The 22340-nt window shown below is 41.8% G+C and overlaps 1 protein-coding gene across 1 annotated transcript in view; it reads right to left on the bottom strand.

The window, feature by feature from the left end:
• The window catches only part of mylk5 (myosin, light chain kinase 5), a 91227-nt gene that overhangs the window by 11814 nt on the left and 57073 nt on the right, over positions 1-22340 (bottom strand). The window contains exons 6-13 of the mRNA XM_060902093.1: positions 21063-21190; positions 18028-18181; positions 13860-14174; positions 8818-8917; positions 5695-5898; positions 4103-4320; positions 3879-4002; positions 55-207 (exon numbers count right to left, since the gene is read on the bottom strand). Coding sequence (XP_060758076.1) covers positions 55-207; positions 3879-4002; positions 4103-4320; positions 5695-5898; positions 8818-8917; positions 13860-14174; positions 18028-18181; positions 21063-21190 — 1396 coding nt within the window. The remainder of the gene's footprint in view (positions 1-54; positions 208-3878; positions 4003-4102; positions 4321-5694; positions 5899-8817; positions 8918-13859; positions 14175-18027; positions 18182-21062; positions 21191-22340) is intronic.

Here is a 22340-nt window from a genome sequence, read left to right as displayed (position 1 = left end):
TCCATGTGTGCATGTGTATATCTGTGAGAGAGAATGTGCGTCCCAATGTCTAACCTCATATTTTTCTGCAGTAGAGAGCTGATGAAGTCTTTGGCTTGGTTTGTGATATGCTCAAAACTCTCCTCGTCAAACTCCACCTGGGCCGCAGTCACTAAAGCCAGAGTCTCGGAATCGCTGTCTCCCTGGAACGGAGATTCACCACTCAACCTGTACACATATATTACATTACAGGCTTTTATCCAGAGCGATGTACAACATGCATACCCAGAGCAGCCTGGGTTAGGTTAGGTGCCTTGCTCAAGCCATTCCTGCTGGTCCAGGGAACTTTGGGGAACTTTTGGCCCCAAAGTTGCCTCTCTAACCATTTGGCCATGGCTACGATCCAGGCTTCCTATTTACCCATAGGCAGGAGTTGGATTGCTGAGTGCCAGGGCATATCCATATGCCAGTAGGTCATGCATAGCTCACATACCTCTGGGGCTCCAACCTACTCCGAATTCTCTAATTGGTCAGTCTGGGACTGTAAGGTACCCAGTTACCATGGTACACCTCTGGGAGGTTGTGTTAGAGTCATGCCTATGGAGGGCTATGCAGGGACGGATCCAGCCCAAGAATCTAATAGATGCACATTTGCAGAAATCTCATCTCATCTCATTATCTCTAGCCACTTTATCCTTCTACAGGGTTGCAGGCAAGCTGGAGCCTATCCCAGCTGACTACGGGCGAAAGGCGGGGTACACCCTGGACAAGTCACCAGGTCATCACAGGGCTATTTGCAGAAATATTTTCACAAATTTTACCAGATCACAATGGATTTTCACAGGGGCGTAGAGCAGGCTGAGCCCTTTCCGAAGAGGGCAGCCACAGCCTTTTATGACCACGGCTCGGCCTGCTATTTGTCTCCGAAACCCCACGCAAGCACGGCTCACTGAAAACTTTAATATGAGCTCTGGCTCCAGCCGAGCGTGTATGCATGTAGGGATTTAAAAATTCATAACTCGGCCACTTAAAGTCCTAGCCCTGCCAAAATTTACAGGCATCTCCCTCTCCCCGAGAACTTTTGAAACGGCCCAGGCACGGCCTGTTATTCGCAGCAAATTTCAAATTTTGACCTCCTTCTGGAGCATTTTATTGGTTTGACCTAGATTCTTTGTCTCAGGTCACGCTATACAAAGGATCATTAGAATACAGGTACTTTGGTCAGGTAAGCACCACCGCTTACCACAGGTGTTCGGATCCTGAACCATTGGCCTGTTGGTTGAGTGTGGCTATAGCCCATGTAGCTGGCTAGTGGAAAAGTCAGCAAACACCCCATGACTGATGCCAAGTGGTGCATATATATTTCTGATGATTGCATAGGTCTGGATCCGTCCCTGGGGCTATGTACTAGCAGGGGAGACTGACGCACTCACCTTTTGGGCCCAAAGCTACTTCTCTAACCATTAGGCCATGGCTTTCCCATACAAGTAATATAAAGTACTCTTATTAGAGAAGTGTCTGGCTGCACACTGGAGCTCCACTAAAGAAAAGAAACACATGACCTCCATGCAATCCTAACCCTAACCTTAACTCTAGGTCATGCATTTCCTGTTGGTTATTCTTTTTTAAGTTGATTTAAAAAAGCCTTCGAATCAGCACCTTCCTCATTATTCCAACTGTGGGGGTCATGTGTTTTTGGTCCAGCATGGAGCGCCGGTGTCTAATAGGCCTACCAGGCATTCTTGTATCATTATTTTACTCATACAATCATAGTAGAAACCACCAGATGGCAGGATAGCAACTTTTTACATTTCTTTGAAGCAGAACCACAACTGCAAACCACAACTAAACAAAGAAAAGAACAGAAAACCTGGTTATGGATCCACCGAGACCCCGAGCAGGATAAAGACATTACTGAAATAAACTTTTCAAAATAGGGCTGCTTTTCATAAAGAATCATTTGCTGTCAGTACCAGTGTACTGTAATTGGGTGTGTCTGATGGTAAGTTCACCTATTTAACCTTCAGGAATGCAAAACTAACTGGATTTACTTGTCTGTATTGTTTGCATTATATTGTTTCAGCATCTGAACTTTGCATAAAACTCCATGACGACATCTTTCAGGACTTTCTTTGATGTCAGTGTGTCACCTAAACCTAACGTGTTCAGCTGTCATGTGTACTCAGAGCTGCGAACAAGAAGAAGCAGGCAGAGAGAAAGAATATAATTTTAGCACAAAATAAAAAATTAGAGCCGGTTATTTGATGAATTTGTTTCCAGATACGGGATGTGTTCCATTGCTTGGCAAGAAGCTCCTCCTTAAAGAGACTGGCGTTTACTAGCATGCACATGATCGTTGGCTGTTTCACCACCGTGAATGATCCTTCAGTGCTCAATTCTAAAGGTATATACAGTATTCGCTATAAAAAGTCAGTCACAAAGGAAACACGAAGTCAGTGACCTGATGCTAAAACCGGTTGATAGATTTTGATTTGTCTGTCCTGAAGAAGGTTGAATTGATAAAGTATGAGTGATCTAGAAATATAAGTCCTCTGACGCAGACAAGCAGTTCGGAGATGTTTCTCGGTTTATGGATGGACAAACATAAGTAGATATCTACATTCAAGAGTGTAGTGGAGCAATGCGAGTGGAAAATATAACATCAGGAAGCAGAGTTGGCTGAGTGTGTTTGGGTAGCTTTAACAGATGATGGAAAATTACTGATCAGGGTAGCCTTATGAAAAACCGAGAGCACATGTCGGTGAGCATAGATAGGTTTCAGTTTTATGCAATGAAGTTTCCTGATATGACAGTTTTCAAGGATTTACCTGAAACTAGTCCAAACAAATCACAAGCCTGCCAAACAAATATCTCTATCACCGGTTTAACATGATCTCATTTTCTAGTGTGTTAATAGCAGTGGCGAATTGTTACTATTAGAGCTGGGACTTGAGCTCAGCCAAAACTTAGCCAGACACCAAAAACGCAACAAGGCAAAATATTTTGCAAGGGACTTAGCGGCAGGCTGCCAGGTCGCTCCGTTGTGTGTAGTTGTCGATGTTGATTTTAAAACTAACTATGTAAATTACACAGGGAAATGAATACTTAAGTCTGAGTGAAAAATACTGTGGTGAGCGAGCATGGAAGAAGTGTCTGGAGACAGAAATCTTAGTTTCTCGGTTGTTAGCCTGTGCTACTTGCTCTCGATAGCACTGGCTTGACTGCTCTATTAGCGTTCACTAACACTACTGGTGAATGCTACACTGGCTGGAAGGTGACTTCACTGCTGCACTGATGGCACCAACTCACGGTTAAGCTCGCGTTGGCCTTCGAGTAGGTCTAGGGTGATAAATTTTTGGTCCCACCCACTATAAATCAAAATCTGATTGGTTAATTCATCTGTCACTTCCTACATAAACATACACTGCCATGGCCTTCTATCCTGGCAGTGAAGTCCTAACCAATGAGTGAGCAGCTCTATTCAGGACAGTAACCCTTTCATTTCTGAAGCACATTTGATAGAAAATGAGGCTAAATTAGAATTCGAAGAGAATAATTATAATGAAATTATGAAAGAATGAAAGAAATGAAATATAACATTTGAAAAGTTGATATGTTTGGGCCTTCTCTGAACACCTAAAGGACCTGAAGGTTCTCCTCTGGTTAACAGTCATGTTGCTGCATGTTGCACAAGCTGGAGTTTGTTTGTTGAGGTGACGGGAGACCTGGGAGCAATTCGTTACGTTAGGCAAAACAAGAAAAACCCCCCCAAAAACCAGACAAACCACAAAAGCATGGATTAATCTTGTAATCAGAGACAGGAAGTGTTTTCAGGAAGTGTTTATGGGTAGAAAGCCACCATATTGAAACACACACATGTACATACTGCTGAAACTCACAGTATATAGCAGATCACGCCAATGCTCCACATGTCAGAGGACAGATTCACAGGTTCATAGTTAATGACCTCCGGAGCCACAAACTCAGGGGTCCCTTGCATCACCTTCAGAGGAGTGGAAGAGTCTGAGCAACACACACATACACACACCAACTGAACACACTACAACACTCCAGACAAACAGATTGCAACAGATTACACACTGACTCGTACACACACACTCACCCAGCTTGCTGGCAAGCCCAAAGTCAATAATCTTAATCTGAAATCCAGTTCTGTCCTCGCACACAATGTTCTCTGGTTTCAGGTCCAGGTGCACGATGTTCTGCTGGTGCATGTACTGAACTCCTTCCAGGATCTGGCGCATGTAACCGACACTCGATGGCTCCGTGTGCTCGAAATTATCATCCACAATCCGCTCAAAGAGCTCCCCGCCTGCAATGCTACACACACAAATATTCTATTCAGCTCTAAGTTAATGATAAAGTTCGGATCTGCACGCTCATACTCAGAGCAATGTACAACACACCCAGAGCTGCCTGGGGAGCAGTTAGGGGTTAGGTGCCTTGCTCATGGGCACTTGACCCATTCCTGCTGGTACAGGGAATCAAACTGGTGACCTTTCGGTTCCAAAGCTGCTTCTCTAACTATTAGGCCATGGCTTCACCACTCATAGTACACTTGGATAAATTTGGAGTGTACCAAAATGAATGTTTCAGTCATAAAAGATCTTTGCATTGACCATTTATATTATTAATGATTTGTTGGTGGAGACGGTTTTAAGTTTCACTGATTTCATACTGGAACGCTAATACCCTCCCATTCTAGCCTGGCAAGAATGTGAATATAAATGTGAATATTTAGTCTGGCCTCGATCCGTAGACATTTCCGAAGCGGGTAGGAGGAACAAACCGCTGTCTTTCAAACTGTCTCTGTGCGTATAGGCCAACGCTCTGACCAATCAGCGCAACAGTGACTGTGACGTAGTCAGAGCGACAGAAAGCAGTGGGGGAGGCCTTGAAATAAATAATTTTTCAAAATGCGTATTAATTAATAAACAGGTTCTAGACATTAAGAAGTTTGGAGTCTGTACCACATATACATTTTTTTCAAGTGTTTTTCAAGGGTTTGCTTAAACTGTTTTTGAGAGTTTTTATTTAGTGGTGTTTGGTGAAATAATTTCCCTTAAATTTAAAATAACGGGAAAATAAGAAACAATCAAAAAGTAATGTTTCAAAGCTGTTTATTAATTCTTCGTACTGCACAAACTAGCCCCATCCTTTTGGCTACGAGCGGAGCAGCTGGTAGATCAGACCTTTGCCATAGCCGGTTGGCAAAACAGCGAAAACTTCCTTCTTGAAAAGGAATGAGCGGAGAGCCTCTTCCTGCTCATGTTTCAACGAAAACTCCAAGTCTAATTCTTCTAAAACTGATTCCAAAGCGGAGTCAAACGCGCGCTGTTCACTAGCCGTAGCCATCTTTCCTGTTGTGCTTTCTCCAGCGTCGCGCAGCTTTGTCGTCACTCCTGCAAAAGCCCGCCCAAAGAATCCAAACAAAAACCTTGCGTTGTGATTGGCGGGCACGATTTGATGCCCGGGGTGTTTTTGTTTATATGGTGCGAGGCTAGACCCACTCGCTAGGTAAAAATATTTTTGGCCGCTAGGCGGGTGGGTCTAGTTTACTAGGCTACTCCCATTCGATTTGCCATCTCTAAATGTCAATGTCTTTTCTTTAATGTCATGAACAAAGGTAATTAATTACTACCCTAGACAATACATTTACATCAAAAATACATACTGCACACTGGGGATACTCACAATTCCATGACCATCACTATTTCAGGCTTGTTATCATACGCTGCCAGGCACTGCACCAGTTTGGGATGATGGAGAGAGTTCATCAGTTCAATTTCTTTCTTGGCTGCATCTCTCTCTTTTGCACGCCGACCCTTATAGAACTTCCCAGCAACCGTCTGGCCGGTCTCCTTATGGGTCAGGCGATACACTTGACCGAACTTCCCTCTGAAGGATAAAGAGACAAAAAACAAAGGCAAAGAGTTGGCCTTGTGGTTAACATGTCCGCTTCTTGATCAGGAGATCGCAAGTTCTACTTGTGGTTGGGTCATACCAAAGACCATCATAAAAATAGTACCTACTGCTGTCTGGCAAGGCACGCTGCAATACAGATGTGAGTGGGGAGTCACACTCTGGTGGTTACCAAAGGACTAGTCCCCCACTGTAACCTTAGCTGTATAGGCAAGAGGCCGAGGGCTATAGAAGCGGAGATTGGCACTACCCTATGTGCCTTAAAGGAGAACCAAAGGCAAATTTTTTATTATCAAAATTCTATTTCTCATTTTATTAAATATAGGAATGCATTTCTGATCGCTATTTTGTCGCTGCTATAGCGAGTTATGAGTGTTTGAAATATGCTCTGTAATATATCAGTCCATATGACAAAGCAATGGCCGTAAACGAGATTCATTGAGACCTGTGCGAGACATCGTAGGACGGAAGTAAAACATACAGCGGAAATCAAAGTGACCAACATCTGTCAACGTTATCAAAAGACACGCGCGCCCTCTTTCGAATGCTGACGTAATCAAGCCGGAAGTTTTACTTGTTTTGATAGCAATCAGAAAAGTTTGAAAAAAGTAGACAGTAATCGTCATTTAAACTCGTTTTTGTGCAATATTTCGTTTGGAAAACAGTTTTCAAAATGGCGGCACTGACACCTGGCTGACACTTCACGTTTCGAAGTCTCGCACAAGTCTCGTGAAGATCGCGCGGATAAGCGACGCCTGCCGTGGACCAAACGAACTAAATTCAACACGGCTAAAAACCGAATAGGCCGATAAGTCTCATCTCATCTCATTATCTGTAGCCGCTTTATCCTGTTCTACAGGGTCACAGGCAAGCTGGAGCCTATCCCAGCTGACTACGGGTGAAAGGCGGGGTACACCCTGGACAAGTCGCCAGGTCATCACAGGGCTGACACATAGACACAGACAACCATTCACACTCACATTCACACCTACGCTCAATTTAGAGTCACCAGTTAACCTAACCTGCATGTCTTTGGACTGTGGGGGAAACCGGAGCACCCGGAGGAAACCCACGCGGACACGGGGAGAACATGCAAACTCCACACAGAAAGGCCCTCGCCAGCCCCGGGGCTCGAACCCGGACCTTCTTGCTGTGAGGCGACAGTGCTAACCACTACACCGCCGTGCCGCCCTAGGCCGATAAGTTTAATATTAAATTGCAATTAGTTGCCAATATCAGTCACGATATAAGGTTACTAAAACTGAAAACATAATTGAATAACACGTTAATTAAGAAATAAAGCAAGTTTAAAAATTACTTCAGTTCTCCTTTAAAGGCCTGGTTAGTACTGGGTCGGGAGACTAACTGGGAAGACCAGGTCCTTGCATGGGAAGGACTTTGACTTTTTGAAAGGCTGTGAGGGAAATAAAGGTTAAAGGTATACTTTGGTAAAAAATTACATGTACATGCAAAGTTGATCAGTCAAGAGCAAGACCCGTTTGCAACAAAAAAAGCAACAAAATATGGAATGAAAGTATTTGATGGTAAGAACATATCTTACACTGAAGTACAAAAAGTTCAATCAAGGTAAAGACATTACATTACAGGCATTTAGCAGACGCTCTTATCCAGAGTGACAGACAACATACCCAGAGCAGCCTGGGGAGCAGTTGGGGGTTAGGTACCTTGCTCAAGGGCAATTCAGCTATTCTTGCTGGTCCGGGGAATCAAACTGGCAGCCTTTTGGTCCCAAAGCTGATTCTCTAACCTTTAGGCCATGGCTTCCCCATGTAGGAGAAGGTGTATGCAGAACATGATTTGTTTAATTCTGGGGCGGCATGGTGGTGTAGTGGTTAGCTTGTCACCTCACAACAAGAAGGTTCTGGGTTCGAGCCCAGTGGCCGGCGAGGGCCTTTCTGTGTGGAGTTTGCATGTTCTCCCCATGTCCGCATGGGTTTCCTCCGGGTGCTCCGGTTTCCCCACAGTCCAAAGACATGCAGGTTAGGTTAACTGGTGACTCTAAATTGACCGTAGGTGTGAATGTGAGTGTGAATGGTTGTTTGTCTCTATGTGTCAGCCCTGCGATGACCTGGCGACTTGTCCAGGGTGGACCCCACCTCTCGCCCATAGTCAGCTGGGACAGGCTCCAGTTTCCCAACAACCCTGCACAGGATAAGCGGTTACGGATAATGGATGGATGGATGGATGGATGGAGGTAAAACCAGTGCATGCCCGAGAAAAAGCAGTGTATACGCAAACTTTCTTGATATATGGCCTCAACTGTACCTCATATTCTCTGTCTTATCATCTTTGTTTTCGTCACTGAGTTTTTTTTTTTTACTAGCCACGTTGTTGTTTCATGAATCATACCATAAAATAAAATAATGAAATTGCTTCTCTTTCTGAATGAACTCCTTTTAACATAAGTCCTGCAGCTACACAGTGCATTCACAACAACCTCTTAATACTTGTGATGTTAAAAGTAATCGCCCTTAATCTTCATCTTTTGAATCCACATCCATGGCGTGCTTCACATCTCAAATACCTCCGAGCTCTATGACAGGTATAGAAACTGCTTATCTTATTGATTCTTCTGAACGTCAATGAAGTGGTGACTGTCGCAACATGTTTTCTTGTGTTTTACATCCTGACCTCACACAGAGTCCCACAGAGGCTCTTTTCTTAAGAATATCCCAGCTTTCTGGAACTGACTAGAAATGAACAATGACGTATTCTTTTTCTTCAGTCTATATCACACTCGCGTGAATACACACGCTCGGCCTTTTCAGGTATTAGCTTTCACATTTCTTGGCATGCTTCATCATCATCTTTTTTTTTCTTTTTAAACAAGACCTGACATGAGCACACTTTCTTTCGTGAAATCAGTTTACTTACACTCCCAGTTTGTCCAGTACATTGTAGTGGTCAGTGACTTTGTGTTTCTCATCAATGGTAACAATGACATAATCGTTTCTCTTCTCTTCACGGGGTTCCCCTTTAAAGAAAGACACACATTAATATGATGATTAGCAAAACTACAGTATAAGCACAAAGGATAAAGCCTGTGATGTGGTTTTATAGTTAAAAAAAAGAGCTGTACTTCTGTTTTACAATTAATCTGACACATAAAAATTTTGAGTTTATTTTTCACACAAGACAATCCAATCTTGATCATCTGCCTGTGTAGAATGGCGTAAGGTTTTGACATATCCAGTCCAATGAGATATTATGAATTCTCACTGAATCTTGTGAAACATTTGGCTTCTGAAGTTGTTTTCCAAGTTGCTTCATTATGATTTTGTCTGAAAAGTGTCTCTTACGGGGCGGCACGGTGGTGTAGTGGTTAGTGCTGTCGCCTCACAGCAAGAAGGTCCTGGGTTCGAGCCCCGTGGCCGGCGAGGGCCTTTCTATGTGGAGTTTGCATGTTCTCCCCGTGTCTGCGTGGGTTTCCTCCGGGTGCTCTGGTTTCCCCCACAGTCCAAAGACATGCAGGTTAGGTTAACTGGTGACTCTAAATTGAGCGTAGGTGTGAATGTGAGTGTGAATGGTTGTCTGTGTCTATGTGTCAGCCCTGTGATGACCTGGCGACTTGTCCAGGGTGTACCCCGCCTTTCGCCCGTAGTCAGCTGGGATAGGCTCCAGCTTGCCTGCGACCCTGTAGAACAGGATAAAGCGGCTAGAGATAATGAGATGAGTTTATTTTTGACACAAGACAATCCAATCTTGATCATCTGCCTGTGTAGAATGGCGTAAGGTTTTGACATATCCAGTCCAATGAGATATTAATTCTCACTGAATCTTGTGAAACATTTGGCTTCTGAAGTTGTTTTCCAAGTTGCTTCATTATGATTTTGTCTGAAAAGTGTCTCTTACGGGGCGGCACGGTGGTGTAGTGGTTAGTGCTGTCGCCTCACAGCAAGAAGGTCCGGGTTCGAGCCCAGCAGCCGACGAGGAGTTTGCATGTTCTCCCCGTGTCTGCATGGGTTTCCTCCGGGTGCTCCGGTTTCCTCCACAGTCCAAAGACATGCAGGTTAGGTTAACTGGTGACTCTAAATTGACCGTAGGTGTGAATGTGAGTGTGAATGGTTGTCTGTGTCTATGTGTCAGCCCTGTGATGACCTGGCGACTTGTCCAGGGTGTACCCCGCCTTTCGCCCGTAGTCAGCTGGGATAGGCTCCAGCTTGCCTGCAACCCTGTAGAACAGGATAAGTGGCTGCAGATAATGGATGGATGGTGTCTCTTACATAATATGCTGCTTTGTTTATTCGCACATGCAAACGTTCTTTTTTTTTCTGTAACGTTGAACATTTTGTGCTGGAAAACTACTTTTCTGGATGTTTTTGTATTGAATCTATCATGTAGAAATGACAAAATAAACATCTATAATAAAGTTTGTACAAAAAAAAAGAAAAGACGTTTGGACAATAGTCAAGTCAAGTTTGTTTGTAAAGCGCTTTTAACAATAGACATTGTCCCAAAGCAGCTTTACAGAATCTGAATGACCCTAATGACTTTATCCCTAATCTATCCCCAATGAGCAAGCCCGTGGCAATGGTGGCAAGGAAAAACTCCCCCAGATGACACGAGGAAGAAACCTCGAGAGGAACCAGACTCAAAAGGGAACCCATCCTCACCTGGACAACAACAGACAACATGACTATAACATTAACAGTTTTAACATGAAGTCAGTTTCGTTGATGTTATAAACTCTTCATTGACGGAAACTTGAGTGCAAAACTGTTCATGACAACTGCAGTCCTAAAGTTAGCAAGTCAGCTGTAGTCCTCAGCCATAAAAGCATTACTGTAAGAGTCCAGAGCATCTTCCAAGTGTGACTTTCAACTGTCCATATGGGGCCGTCCTCTACAGGAGTGATGTGATGAGACTCCAACCAGACGTAGGGCATCAGGATGGATCAGGCAGGTCCGAGGAGCAGAAGAGGTCAGCATCTCAATCCCAGATGTGTATAATACTGCATATTAATACTGTATATACACCGATTAGCCATAAAATTAAAAACACTGACAGACAGGTGAAGAAGTGAATAACACTGATTATCTCATTACAGTGGCACCCGTCAAGGGGTGAGATATATTAGGCAGTGAGAGAACAGTCAGTTCTCGAAGTTGATGTGTTGGAAGCAGGAAAAATGCGCAAGCGTAAGGATCTGAGCAAGTTTGACAAATTGTGATGGCTTGATGACTGGGTCTGAGCATCTCCAAAATGGCACATCTTGCGGGGTGTTCCCGGTATGCAGTGAATAAAAGTGGTCCAAGGATCTAAAGGACAACTGGTGAACCGGCGACAGGGTCATGGGTGTCGAAGGCTCATTGATGGATTGGCATGGGGCATGAAAGCTAGCCTATAGAGGTTTTCGACCCACGTGACCGTTGCCATGTCGACAAGTAGATGGCGCCATTTTGGCGGTCACAACAATGGCGACTCCCGCTAGATCTGTATACCTGTATATCTGTATCCCACATGATCTGTATACCTATGCCGTTAAAAACCCATCGCCATACACAGGTATTGATCTGAAAGCATATAAGAGTTTGGATGCCTACAAATATTTTGTGTCAGGCTGGGTAACATGCCTACATCAGTGGGTCGTCCCTGGAGCCGGTGGTCGCCATCTTATTACAGCTAAGGTTTGTTCACATTTTCATTTACTTTCGGTCCTCAGGATAAACAAAATGTTATTAAATGTCATTGAAATAACTTCTTAGTCTGTTGAGACATGGCCCGTTATAAATTTGCTGTTACCAGGCAATGACCAAGAACTGTATTATTAGGGTTGGTGTCTGTGTTGTAGCAGTGTACTAGCAGCTAGCTGTTAGCACTAGCTAATGTCAACAACATAGCTAGTATGTTATTGTAGCAATGTTTACGTTCAGTCATTTGGATGACTGTTAAAACCTTTCAGTCTCAAGTTTTTCCTTTACTGTATTTACTAGTTTACTGAGCTAGCGCGCTCGGGCAAGCTGGGAGCTAGCGCGCTCCGGCGCGTGCTAGTTCCCAGCCTGCCCGAGCGCGCTAGTTCCCGGCCTGCCCGAGCGCGCTAGTTCCCGGCCTGCCCGAGCGCGCTAGCTCCCAGCCTGCCCGAGCGCGCTAGCTCAGTAAACTAGTAAATACAGTAAAGGAAAAAGTTGAGACTGAAAGGTTTTAACAGTCATCCAAATGACTGAACGTAAACATTGCTACAGTAACATACTAGCTACTGTTGTTGACATTAGCTAGCTTGACCTTCAAAATGGCGGACACCGGGGCGTCACGTGACCCTGTGACGTCAGGTGAAAAACCTCAATATGGTCCAATCCAGAAGAACAGAAGCGCTACTATAGCACAAACTGCTGAAAAAGTTAATGTTGACTAGAACAGAAAGGTCAAGTCAAGTTTATTTGTATAACGCTTTTAATAATAAACATTCTCGCAAAGCAGCTTTACAGAATTTGAACGACTTAAAACATAAGCTAATTTTATCCCTAATCTAGGTGTCAGTATTAACTTTTTCAGCAGTTTGTGCTACAGTGGTTCTTCTGTAGGACTGGACCATATGGACTAGCTTTCATGCCCCATGCCAATCCATCAATGAGCCTTTGACACCCATGACCCGGTCGCCGGTTCACAGGTTGTCCTCTAGATCCTCGGACCACTTTTGTTCAGTGCTAACCACTGCATACCAGGAACACCCCACAAGATTGTGCCATTTTGGAGATGCTCAGACCATCTCACCATCACAATTTGTCAAAGTGACTCAGATCCTTACGTTTACCCATTTTTCCTGCTTCCAACACATCAACTTCAAGAACTGACTGTTCTCTTGCTGACTAATATATCCCACCCCTTGACAGGTGCCACTGTAATGAGACAATCGATAGAATTCACATTACATTGCAGGCATTTAGCAGACGCTCTTATCCAGAGCGATGTACAACATACCCAGAGCAGCCTGTGGAGAAGTTAGGGGTTAGATGCCTTGCTCAAGGGCAATTCAGCCATTCCTGCTGATCCAGGGAATTAAACTCAGAGCATTTTTTAACATAGTTACTGGGAGGCCAAATGGTCTCCCAGTGGCCAGATTTGGTCTCCTAGTCAATGCCAAACCAGCTTCACTGGGAGACCAAATTTTAAACCAAGTTATGTCTTATCATTTGGTTCAATCAGTTGCAATTAATTAACCAAGTACCATGTAAGTATACATTTAACAAGGAAAACTTGGCACTGCATTAACTATGTTGATATTATGCTGGCTGAAACGAGGATTCATAATGCGGCAATTTGCATCACAGAATATGCCGCAGCGGTGCAGCCGCATGGACTCTGGGGCCTGTGATTGTATTGCCCAGACCAGTTGGTCTCCTAGTGGAAAATCCTTAAAAAATGCTCTGATTAAACTGGGAACCTTTTGGTCCCAAAGCTGCTTCTCTAACCATTAGACCATGGCTTCCCTGAGAGTGTTTTTAATTTTATGGCTGATCGGTGTATAAAACACAAACTGTAATTGAGAATTTTGCTCAGTTTTTGAAAAATCGGAAGTAAAGCTGTGAGTTTTCTGACAAAGTCTTCAGGACAGAGGAGTTTACATTTTGCATAACAATGTACGTAACAATGACATGCTGTGATTTTTTAAAATTCGTATTCACTTTAAAAACAGCAAAAAATGAGAAGTTTGTGAGGAAATGACTGTTGATCACTGTTATCTTCTTTCGTATATATTCCAGTTTAAATGTAACTACTGTGTAAACACATCATTCTGTCATAAGTTCTGTACTGTAATTGGAAAATGATCAACTTTGCGGTGGTGACAGTAACTCCACTTTGGATCACACAATCCTATCGTTGATTCATTTCCTATAACTGCACACCCCATTGTCTTTTCACTGATCAGAAGGGTCACATTTACAAAATTATGGTTTCATTGGGGTGATTATTCTCACCTGCGCTGCTGTCCATCCTGATCACCTGAGACTCTGGACTTGGGTCGCTGAGTCCCACGGCGTTACAGGCTCGAACCCGAAAGCGATATTCTGCCTTTGGCTGGAGTCCAGAGCTCACCCTGAGGGAAGTGCTTTTACAGCCGGCTGAGAGCTCGGTCCAGCAACCTGGCCTGGTCGAACTGACTTGCTGAACCTCTACCACGTAACTGGTGATGGCTGAACCGCCGTCGTAGCACGGCCCTGACCAGGTGAGGCCGAGAGAGTGTGAGGAGAGCACACACACCACCGGGGATGAGGCAGGAGGCTGCGGCCGTTCTACAACACACACACACATACACAAATTACGAAGGCTAATAAATCTTTATTTCCTTTAGTTTTAGACTAGAATTACAAAGTGGATGCTTGTGACGAAATGACTATCGCTGTTACAGTTCATAATTAACAGTTATTCCACAAAATAGAGTCGTACATGAGCCGATAGCCGACGAGGCACGTAGCACTGACTCAGCTATAAGTCATGTATGGTGAGATTGAGTGGGATAACTATTTTATTCTATCCACATTCACTGGGTTTTGAGAAACAGCATTTTTATTCTTATTTTCTTTGCAAATTCATCTCATCTCATCTCATTATCTGTAGCCACTTTATCCTGTCCTACAGGGTCGCAGGCAAGCTGGAGCCTATCCCAGCTGACTACGGGCGAAAGGCGGGGTACACCCTGGACAAGTCGCCAGGTCATCACAGGGCTGACACATAGACACAGACAACCATTCACACTCACATTCACACCTACGGTCAATTTAGAGTCACCAGTTAACCTAACCTGCATGTCTTTGGACTGTGGGGGAAACCGGAGCACCCGGAGGAAACCCACGCGGACACGGGGAGAACATGCAAACTCCGCACAGAAAGGCCCTCACCGGCCACGGGGCTCGAACCTGGACCTTCTTGCTGTGAGGCGACAGCGCTAACCACTACACCACCGTGCCACCCATCACCAATATGTTATAAATAATCTGACACCAACGAAAAATGTATGAAACCAAAGTTTTTTAAATTCCAAATGTGAAAATACAATGGTAAAGAACAATAAAAACAATAAAAAACAAAATAAATAAACTCTCGGGCCCTGACTCTCGGGGGGCCCCAAGCAGTTGCCTGCCTTGCCTGTTCACAAGCTGCGTGTCTGCAGGAGCAATTTGTGAAAAATGCTATAATAATAATAATAATTCTTGAAAAATAAAAAAGATATATGTTGTTCCTACCAAATGCTTTCATTCCATATGTTTTTTTTTTTTTTGTATTTTTGGGGTTTTGTTTTCAAGTAGAGTTTTTATTTCATCCTCAGTTGGTTCAGTGACATGCTCCGCCATTTTGTTTTTCTCTTCTCATGGTCTATGAGCTGATCTCCTAGTAGTAGAGTAACCAATCAGAGCACGCGATTGCTCATATCCAGTGAATGTGGATAGAATAACATGAATTATCTTGTTTCGTGTCCACTCCATCTTAAATGTAATTACTGTACAAACGCATCATTCTTTCATAAATACAGTACCTGCTAACAGTAACTCCACTTTGGGTCAGGCCGCATCACAAAATTCTTATCGTTGATTATTTTCCTATAACTGCACACACCTGCAGTTTGTCTGATGCTAAAGTATTACGTAGCTATAAACTTCCTATACATCAATGCTACACTTGCATCACGGCTTTAGTGAAAAACTCAAGAAACAAACTAAAGACGCCAAAGACACATGTCGAAGAGAAGATGGAAGACTGTGGATTTGTCATTTTTGGCCAAACTGTCCCTTTAAAAAAGAAGTACGGTATACAAAAAGTGTACACTTCACAATTCTTACTCAACACACACATAGTGCTGTGTAAAAGACTTGGGGACATGTAAAGAAATGCTATTGACCAAAAATGGCTTAAAAAATAATGAAATTAAATGTTTAAACATTAAAAAAATACTATAAACAGTAATGACTAAGCCATAATAAATGAATATAACAAAGTGTGATAGTCGTCTCAGGTCCAGTGAGTCCAGTTTTATGTGGAAATGATCTGTAGGTTTTACTGAGCATCTTACAGAACCAGCCGCAGTTCTTCTGGACACTTTGACTGTCACACTCGCTTCTTCATTTTGCAGCAAAAATTTTTTTCCAGTAGCCTTCATTATGTTTTCTTTTTTTAATCTGAAAAGTGCTCTCTTATGGAATATGCTGCTCAGATACAAACCTTTCTTCTGTAACATTTAAAGCTAGACGGTTTTTCGATTTCATAAAATTGATGAAATTTAGTTCCGTCTGAAATGTGGTCATTGTGATATATGTTTATTTTAGTGCTGTCAAGCGATTAAAATATTTAATCGCGATTAATGTCGCGACAGTCATAGTTAACTCGCGATTAATCGCAATTTAATCGCACATTTTTGTCACATAAAAAAACATTGTAATTCTCTTATCAGCATAAAAAAGTGAATGGGCTTGCTTTGTGCCAATGTTTTTTTTTTATTGCAAAGCATAACACGTCTTGACACAGCCACTGCAAAGTGAAACCTAAGCCGAGCACCGGCGCGGGGCTAGCAAGAGAACCATGAGTGAAATGATCTACTGTTTGAGTTAGTCTACAACTAAAGAGAGACAGGTTATACAGTGACGGTAGGCTTGACATGCTTGATTATAATATAAAGTACACTATTATATTAAGTTTAAGTTGTTCGTTGATAAATATTGCATTGAATCTGATTTTTACTGTTTCAGCTCACTTAACACATTTTGTACTTTTACACTTTCTGCCTGTTGATGCGTCGCGCTGTCCAATCAGAGGCGGCCAAATTTGCATATTACAGGAAGGATTTCTGGGATAGCATTGAGTTTACAGTTCAGAGGGATCTGGCTTCTTTAGACGCTGTCTTCTTAAAACTGAATAAATATTTAAAAAGAGCCAAATGAGCCAGTCTTTTGAACGGCTCTTTTCAAAGAACGGATCACAAAGATGCGGATCCCATCAAAGAGCCATAAATCCCATCTCTACTAGCGCGCCCTGCCCGCGCTGGTTCTTTGGGGGGCAGAGGACTCTGGCTGTGCGGGGCGCGGCATTACAGTCTAGCTGCTATCGGTTTTCTAAGCAAAGTCTCTGTTCCAAGTTCCTGGCAGTTTCAAAAGCTTATGAAAAACCTACATCATACCACAGAGCGTTAATCTCGCGATAAAAAAAATTATCGCCATTAAAATTGAGTCAAGTTAACGCGTTAATAACGCGACATTTTTGACAGCACTAGTTTATTTCTGTAATATCTCTCAAAATATCAGGCCATTCTGTGGCTGGGAAGTTATTTAATTTAAGGGGATTAAAGCAAATAATGTGCATGAAATCACTCGCTTCGTGCAGTCAAGCAGACAGAGGAAGTCCGTGTGTGCGTGTGCGCATGCGCAGGTTTCCCTTTGAGTGTGCACTGACAGTTCCATCATTCTGTCGCTAAACGAACAGCTGATCACACCGAGGTGCTCGCTGAGTGTCGATATTTATTAGTTTGGTCCTGCGTTTCCTTTCCTTCATATAGAACATAACATCTTTTCTTCTTGCTTTCTTTCCGTCACTGTAGTCGGTCTTTCACGTTTCATTCGCACACTCACGGCCTCCATTTTTCTCTCCTGTTTCAAATTTGTATCCCACACTGCTTTGCGCGAATGGGGAAAGCCCACCACGTGATGCATCTTGTATTGGGTCATGGTGAAGCAGGAAAAAATAGCAGATAATTTAGGGCCACATGGTGCTAAAGTGATGAATTGTTCTGTTTAAAAAAACTAAGAAAATTGGAAGTCTGTGATTCGAATTCAGTCGCTTTCAGTCCACTAAACAAGAATAATTGCGTGTCAGGGAAAATTCTTTTTATGACCTACACTTGAAAAATCTGAAAGGCAGTCTAGCTTTAAATTTGTGCTGGAAAATGAACATTTGGAACTCTAAAATGTTTTTGTCATGTTTTGACTCAATAATAGAGAAGTAAAAAAGTAGAAATCTATAACAAAGTTTGTATGAAAAAAAAATAGGGCGCTAAGACTTTTACACAGTCCTGTAGGACTTGGCAGTATAAAACCCATACAGTGCAAGATGAACAATTTACAGAGGAGAGATCTGAAATGCATCGTGGGTGGAGCTTACCAATGACAGACAATGTGAGTGTGTGCTGGGCGGAGCCTTTACGGTCACGCACAACTAGCGTGTAGCGTCCAGAGTCCTCGGGTCGAGTCTCTGAAATGACCAGACTGCTGGTCTCACTGCTGCCCTCGATCCTGAACCTGGAGCCCTCAAGAACCTACAGACAGATAAAAATTCATATTGTTTTGTTGTTAGCTCATCTGTCCATAAAGCCGATGAGCTGTTTCCGTGGCGTGGCGTCTGTCGTTCACAATTCAGTTAAATCACATCTCCTCCGTCCTCCAAGCTGTTTTCAGATGCTTTCTGTTAAATAATTAATATTTTTACATTTTTTATAATCTTTACTTTCTCTGCATGTTTTAAATTTACTTTAATTTTATTCTATTTTATTCCGCTGGTTTCTTTTTCTTTTTCTCCTTTTTTCTTTTTGGCATTTTATTATTTTATTTCTACCGTTGTTTAATTCTTATTATTTTCTTTTAATTCTTTTAATTAATTGTTTTAGATTAAAAATAAAATTCTTTTATGTAATTTTATTTCTCTATTGTTTACTGTTTTTGTTTTTGCTTCTGTAAAGCACATTGAACTGCCATTGTGTATGAAATGTGCTATATAAATAAACTTGCCTTGCCTTGCCTCCGTCAGTTCTCCATGGATTTCCGTTCTGATTGTTTTGTTTGAAAGAACTCATCAAGCCACACAAAACTTGGTTGTTGTTTTGTTAGTAACTCATTAGCAAAAAAACTAACAAAACAACAACCAAGTTTTGTGTGGATTGATGAGTTCTTTCAAACAAAACAATCAGAACTGAAATCCGTGGAGAACTGACGGAGGAGATATGATTTAAGCGAAAATAAACAAAGTTGTAAACAAATTGGTTACGACAGGAAAATCAAATGACCAAGTTTTGTTCCTCAAAGGAAGGTCGACCCAAAACATCGACCAGAACTGAAATCAGATGAGAAATCAGAGAGGAGATACCATTCTAGTGGAAAATTTGTTAATTTGGCCAAATTAGTTTTACTAATTTGGCCAAATTAACAAATTTTCCACTAGAACGGTATCTCCTCTCTGAATTTGGCCAAATTAACAAATTTTCCACTAGAACGGTATCTCCTCTCTGATTTCTCATCTGATTTCAGTTCTGGTCGATGTTTTGGGTCGACCTTCCCTTGAGGAACAAAACTTGGTCATTTGATTTTCCTGTTGTAAACAATTTGTTTACAACTTTGTTTATTTTCACTAAACTCATATCTCCTCCGTCAGTTCTCCACGGATTTCAGTTCTGATTGTTTTGTTTGAAAGAACTCATCAATCCGCACAAAACTTGGTCATTGTATTGTCAATGTTTTGCGAACAAATTAGTAATTAGGTCAACTTAACAAATTTTCTTCTGACTAGAATTGTATCTCCTCTCATTTTTGATGCGAATTCAGTTCCGATTGATGTTTTGGGTCGATCTTCGTTCGGGGAACAAAATTTAGTCCTTTGTTGATTTTCCTGTTGTAAACAGTTTGCCGTGGAGGTTGGTCCTCTTTCATATTGTCACATTTCAGTTCTGTTTGATGTTGTGGTCATCACGGTTGGTTTAATGGCAGGCCAGATGAGCGACTACGCCCTTGACGTTCTGGTTTTTAGTCAGAAACAGGAGTCAAATTGGAATCTTTTTAAGGTAATGTTGAGCTCGAATCCCAAAGGGATCAAGAGTAATGTAATATTCAGAGAAGCTTTAGTAACTGTAGATTGTTACGAAGTGACTCAAGCTAAAATAAAGAAAAGTACCTTTACTACTTCCATGACAAAATGCGTGTATTTTAGTCCTTAGATTTTTATTTAGATTTAATTACAAGTTGCAAATCTCAAAGTAATTCATTAACGATATTTAAACCACTGCGCTGCTCAATTCTTGATTCTTTCACGGACGTTCCACAACATTGAATGTAACTAACCAAAACAACACGCTTTAAAAATAGTTTTATCCCTGCTGCCATACAACTTTTGAACTCTTGCAGATAAACATTGATCATGGACTGAAAATTGTTTGATGTTGGAATTGTCTGTGTCTATTTGTATGTATGATATTCATGTTGTCTTAGGTTGTGTCCCTAGTCCTTATGTTATATGTTGGAACCTGTACCATGCCGTACTGAAAACAAATTCCACCTGCTTGCAGTGTGGTCATTAAAGAATCAATCAATCTATCTATCTATCTATCTATCTATCTATCTATCTATCTATCTATCTATCTATCTATCTATCTATCTATCTATCTATCTATCTATCTATAACCTGATAAAGTGAACAAATAAATAAGCAATCATTAGATTTGGCAAATTGCTTTTTTATAAAAGGAATAAAACACACCAGGACATGCTGGAACATAACCTCAGGGCTACACCAGTAGTGCACCATGTCACTGATTAGTTTCCTATAACAGCATGCCACTGAATGTTTTTATTTATTTATTTATTTATTATCTTTCCAGACTTCACAAAATTCACAATGAAGAAAATAATTTAATTTCAGAATGTCTGACTAATGTGGCTGCATTATACACCAGTTATGGGATTAGAACCTCAAAATCAACCAAAATTCACTGGTTGATTCACTGGTTAATTATTTAAAAAATTTATTTAATTGTTATCATTTTTTTTAGAACAGAAAGAAGAACGAAAAGGGAGATACTTTTGTCATAAACAATTTGCTGAGTAATGTATTTTCAGTTTTTTATTTTTAAAATTAATTTATTTTTAATTTTTTATAATGAATTAATTACACAATAAATGTTAATTAATTGTAATTACTTATTTAATTAATTTTTTATTAATTTATTTGATGAATTTTATTAGCTTTAAATTTTATTTTTTTAATTTCTTTATTGTTTTTGATAATGTTTCACCAATATGGTATTTTTCCACAGCAATTCTCTTGAACTTGGACGTGAACGTGAGAGCGAGAGAGCAGCCATCACAAGCAGAATGAATGGAGAGAGTGCGAAAAATGTGTGTGTGTGTGTGTGCGTTTGAAGGTTTCAGTACCTCTTTTTTATTATAAATCCAACAGGAAACAATGGGCGAGTTGCCTTTGAAGGTACAGCTCAAACGAGCCGTCTCACCCGGCCGCACCTCCACCTGAGCCTGAGAGGACGCAATCTGCAAAGGGACGGCTGCAGAGACAAGAGGACACAGAAACTACAGTAACTGGCCAAGTATGGAACAGAACTGTATTATATCAGATTTTTTTTGTATAATTATATTGTATATAGTTTTACCAGCTTTACACTCCAGTTCTCTTGCCTGACATGGTTTATAATAAATAAACAAAAAGGCTAACGTATTAATCTTTTAGTAAAGTTTAACGTAAATGCTTGTGTAAACCGAAAGCAATTTACAAACAAAAAGTTTCAGAAATGCTGATTTTCGTCGTGTGCGTAGAGTACGTTGATCAGCCTTTCTCGGCACAGCTCATTTGCATGCGGTGACGCCCACAAAACTGCATAACCATTCAAGTGAACAATGAGAGTAAAGGCAGAAAGGCAGGAGTGGAAGTGGAGGTTATTTTGACTCGCTGCTATACCAATAAAAATATGTCACAGTGTAACAGCAAGCAAAAGAAAATGTCTCATCTCATTATCTCTAGCCGCTTTATCCTTCTACAGGGTCACAGGCAAGCTGGAGCCTATCCCAGCTGACTACGGGCGAAAGGCGGGGTACACCCTGGACAAGTCGCCAGGTCATCACAGGGCTGACACATAGACACAGACAACCATTCACACTCACATTCACACCTACGCTCAATTTAGAGTCACCAGTTAACCTAACCTGCATGTCTTTGGACTGTGGGGGAAACCGGAGCACCCGGAGGAAACCCACGCGGACACGGGGAGAACACGCAAACTCCGCACAGAAAGGCCCTCGCCGGCCACGGGGCTCGAACCCGGACCTTTTTGCTGTGAGGCGACAGCGCTAACCACTACACCACCGTGCCGCCCCACAAGAAAATGTCAATATTCTAAATGCTAAATCTTCCAAAACACTAAATGTTCCATCAGCTGAGGCGTTTGTTTACGGATGGATTACGCTTCGGCTCGGTGCAGGCAGACCGGCCCGTCCTCTGTTCACAGGGTGCCATTTCTTTTGTCATAATTGAATGAGTACTCTTATTTGTCTTAACTGGTTTTTGCAAAATGTTCTCAGTGGTATTTTTCATCTTTGACCTGAACTCTAAAGTCACTCTGGATAAGGACATAAAGGTATATGTTGTTTAAAAAAAAAAAAAGCAATTTAAACCTGTCAGGCTAATTAATTGTATATAAA

Source organism: Neoarius graeffei, chromosome 20 (genome assembly GCF_027579695.1).
Source record: "Neoarius graeffei isolate fNeoGra1 chromosome 20, fNeoGra1.pri, whole genome shotgun sequence".
Taxonomy (NCBI): domain Eukaryota; kingdom Metazoa; phylum Chordata; class Actinopteri; order Siluriformes; family Ariidae; genus Neoarius; species Neoarius graeffei.
Note: the sequence above shows the minus strand (reverse complement) of the source record. Positions and strands in the feature narration are given on the sequence as shown.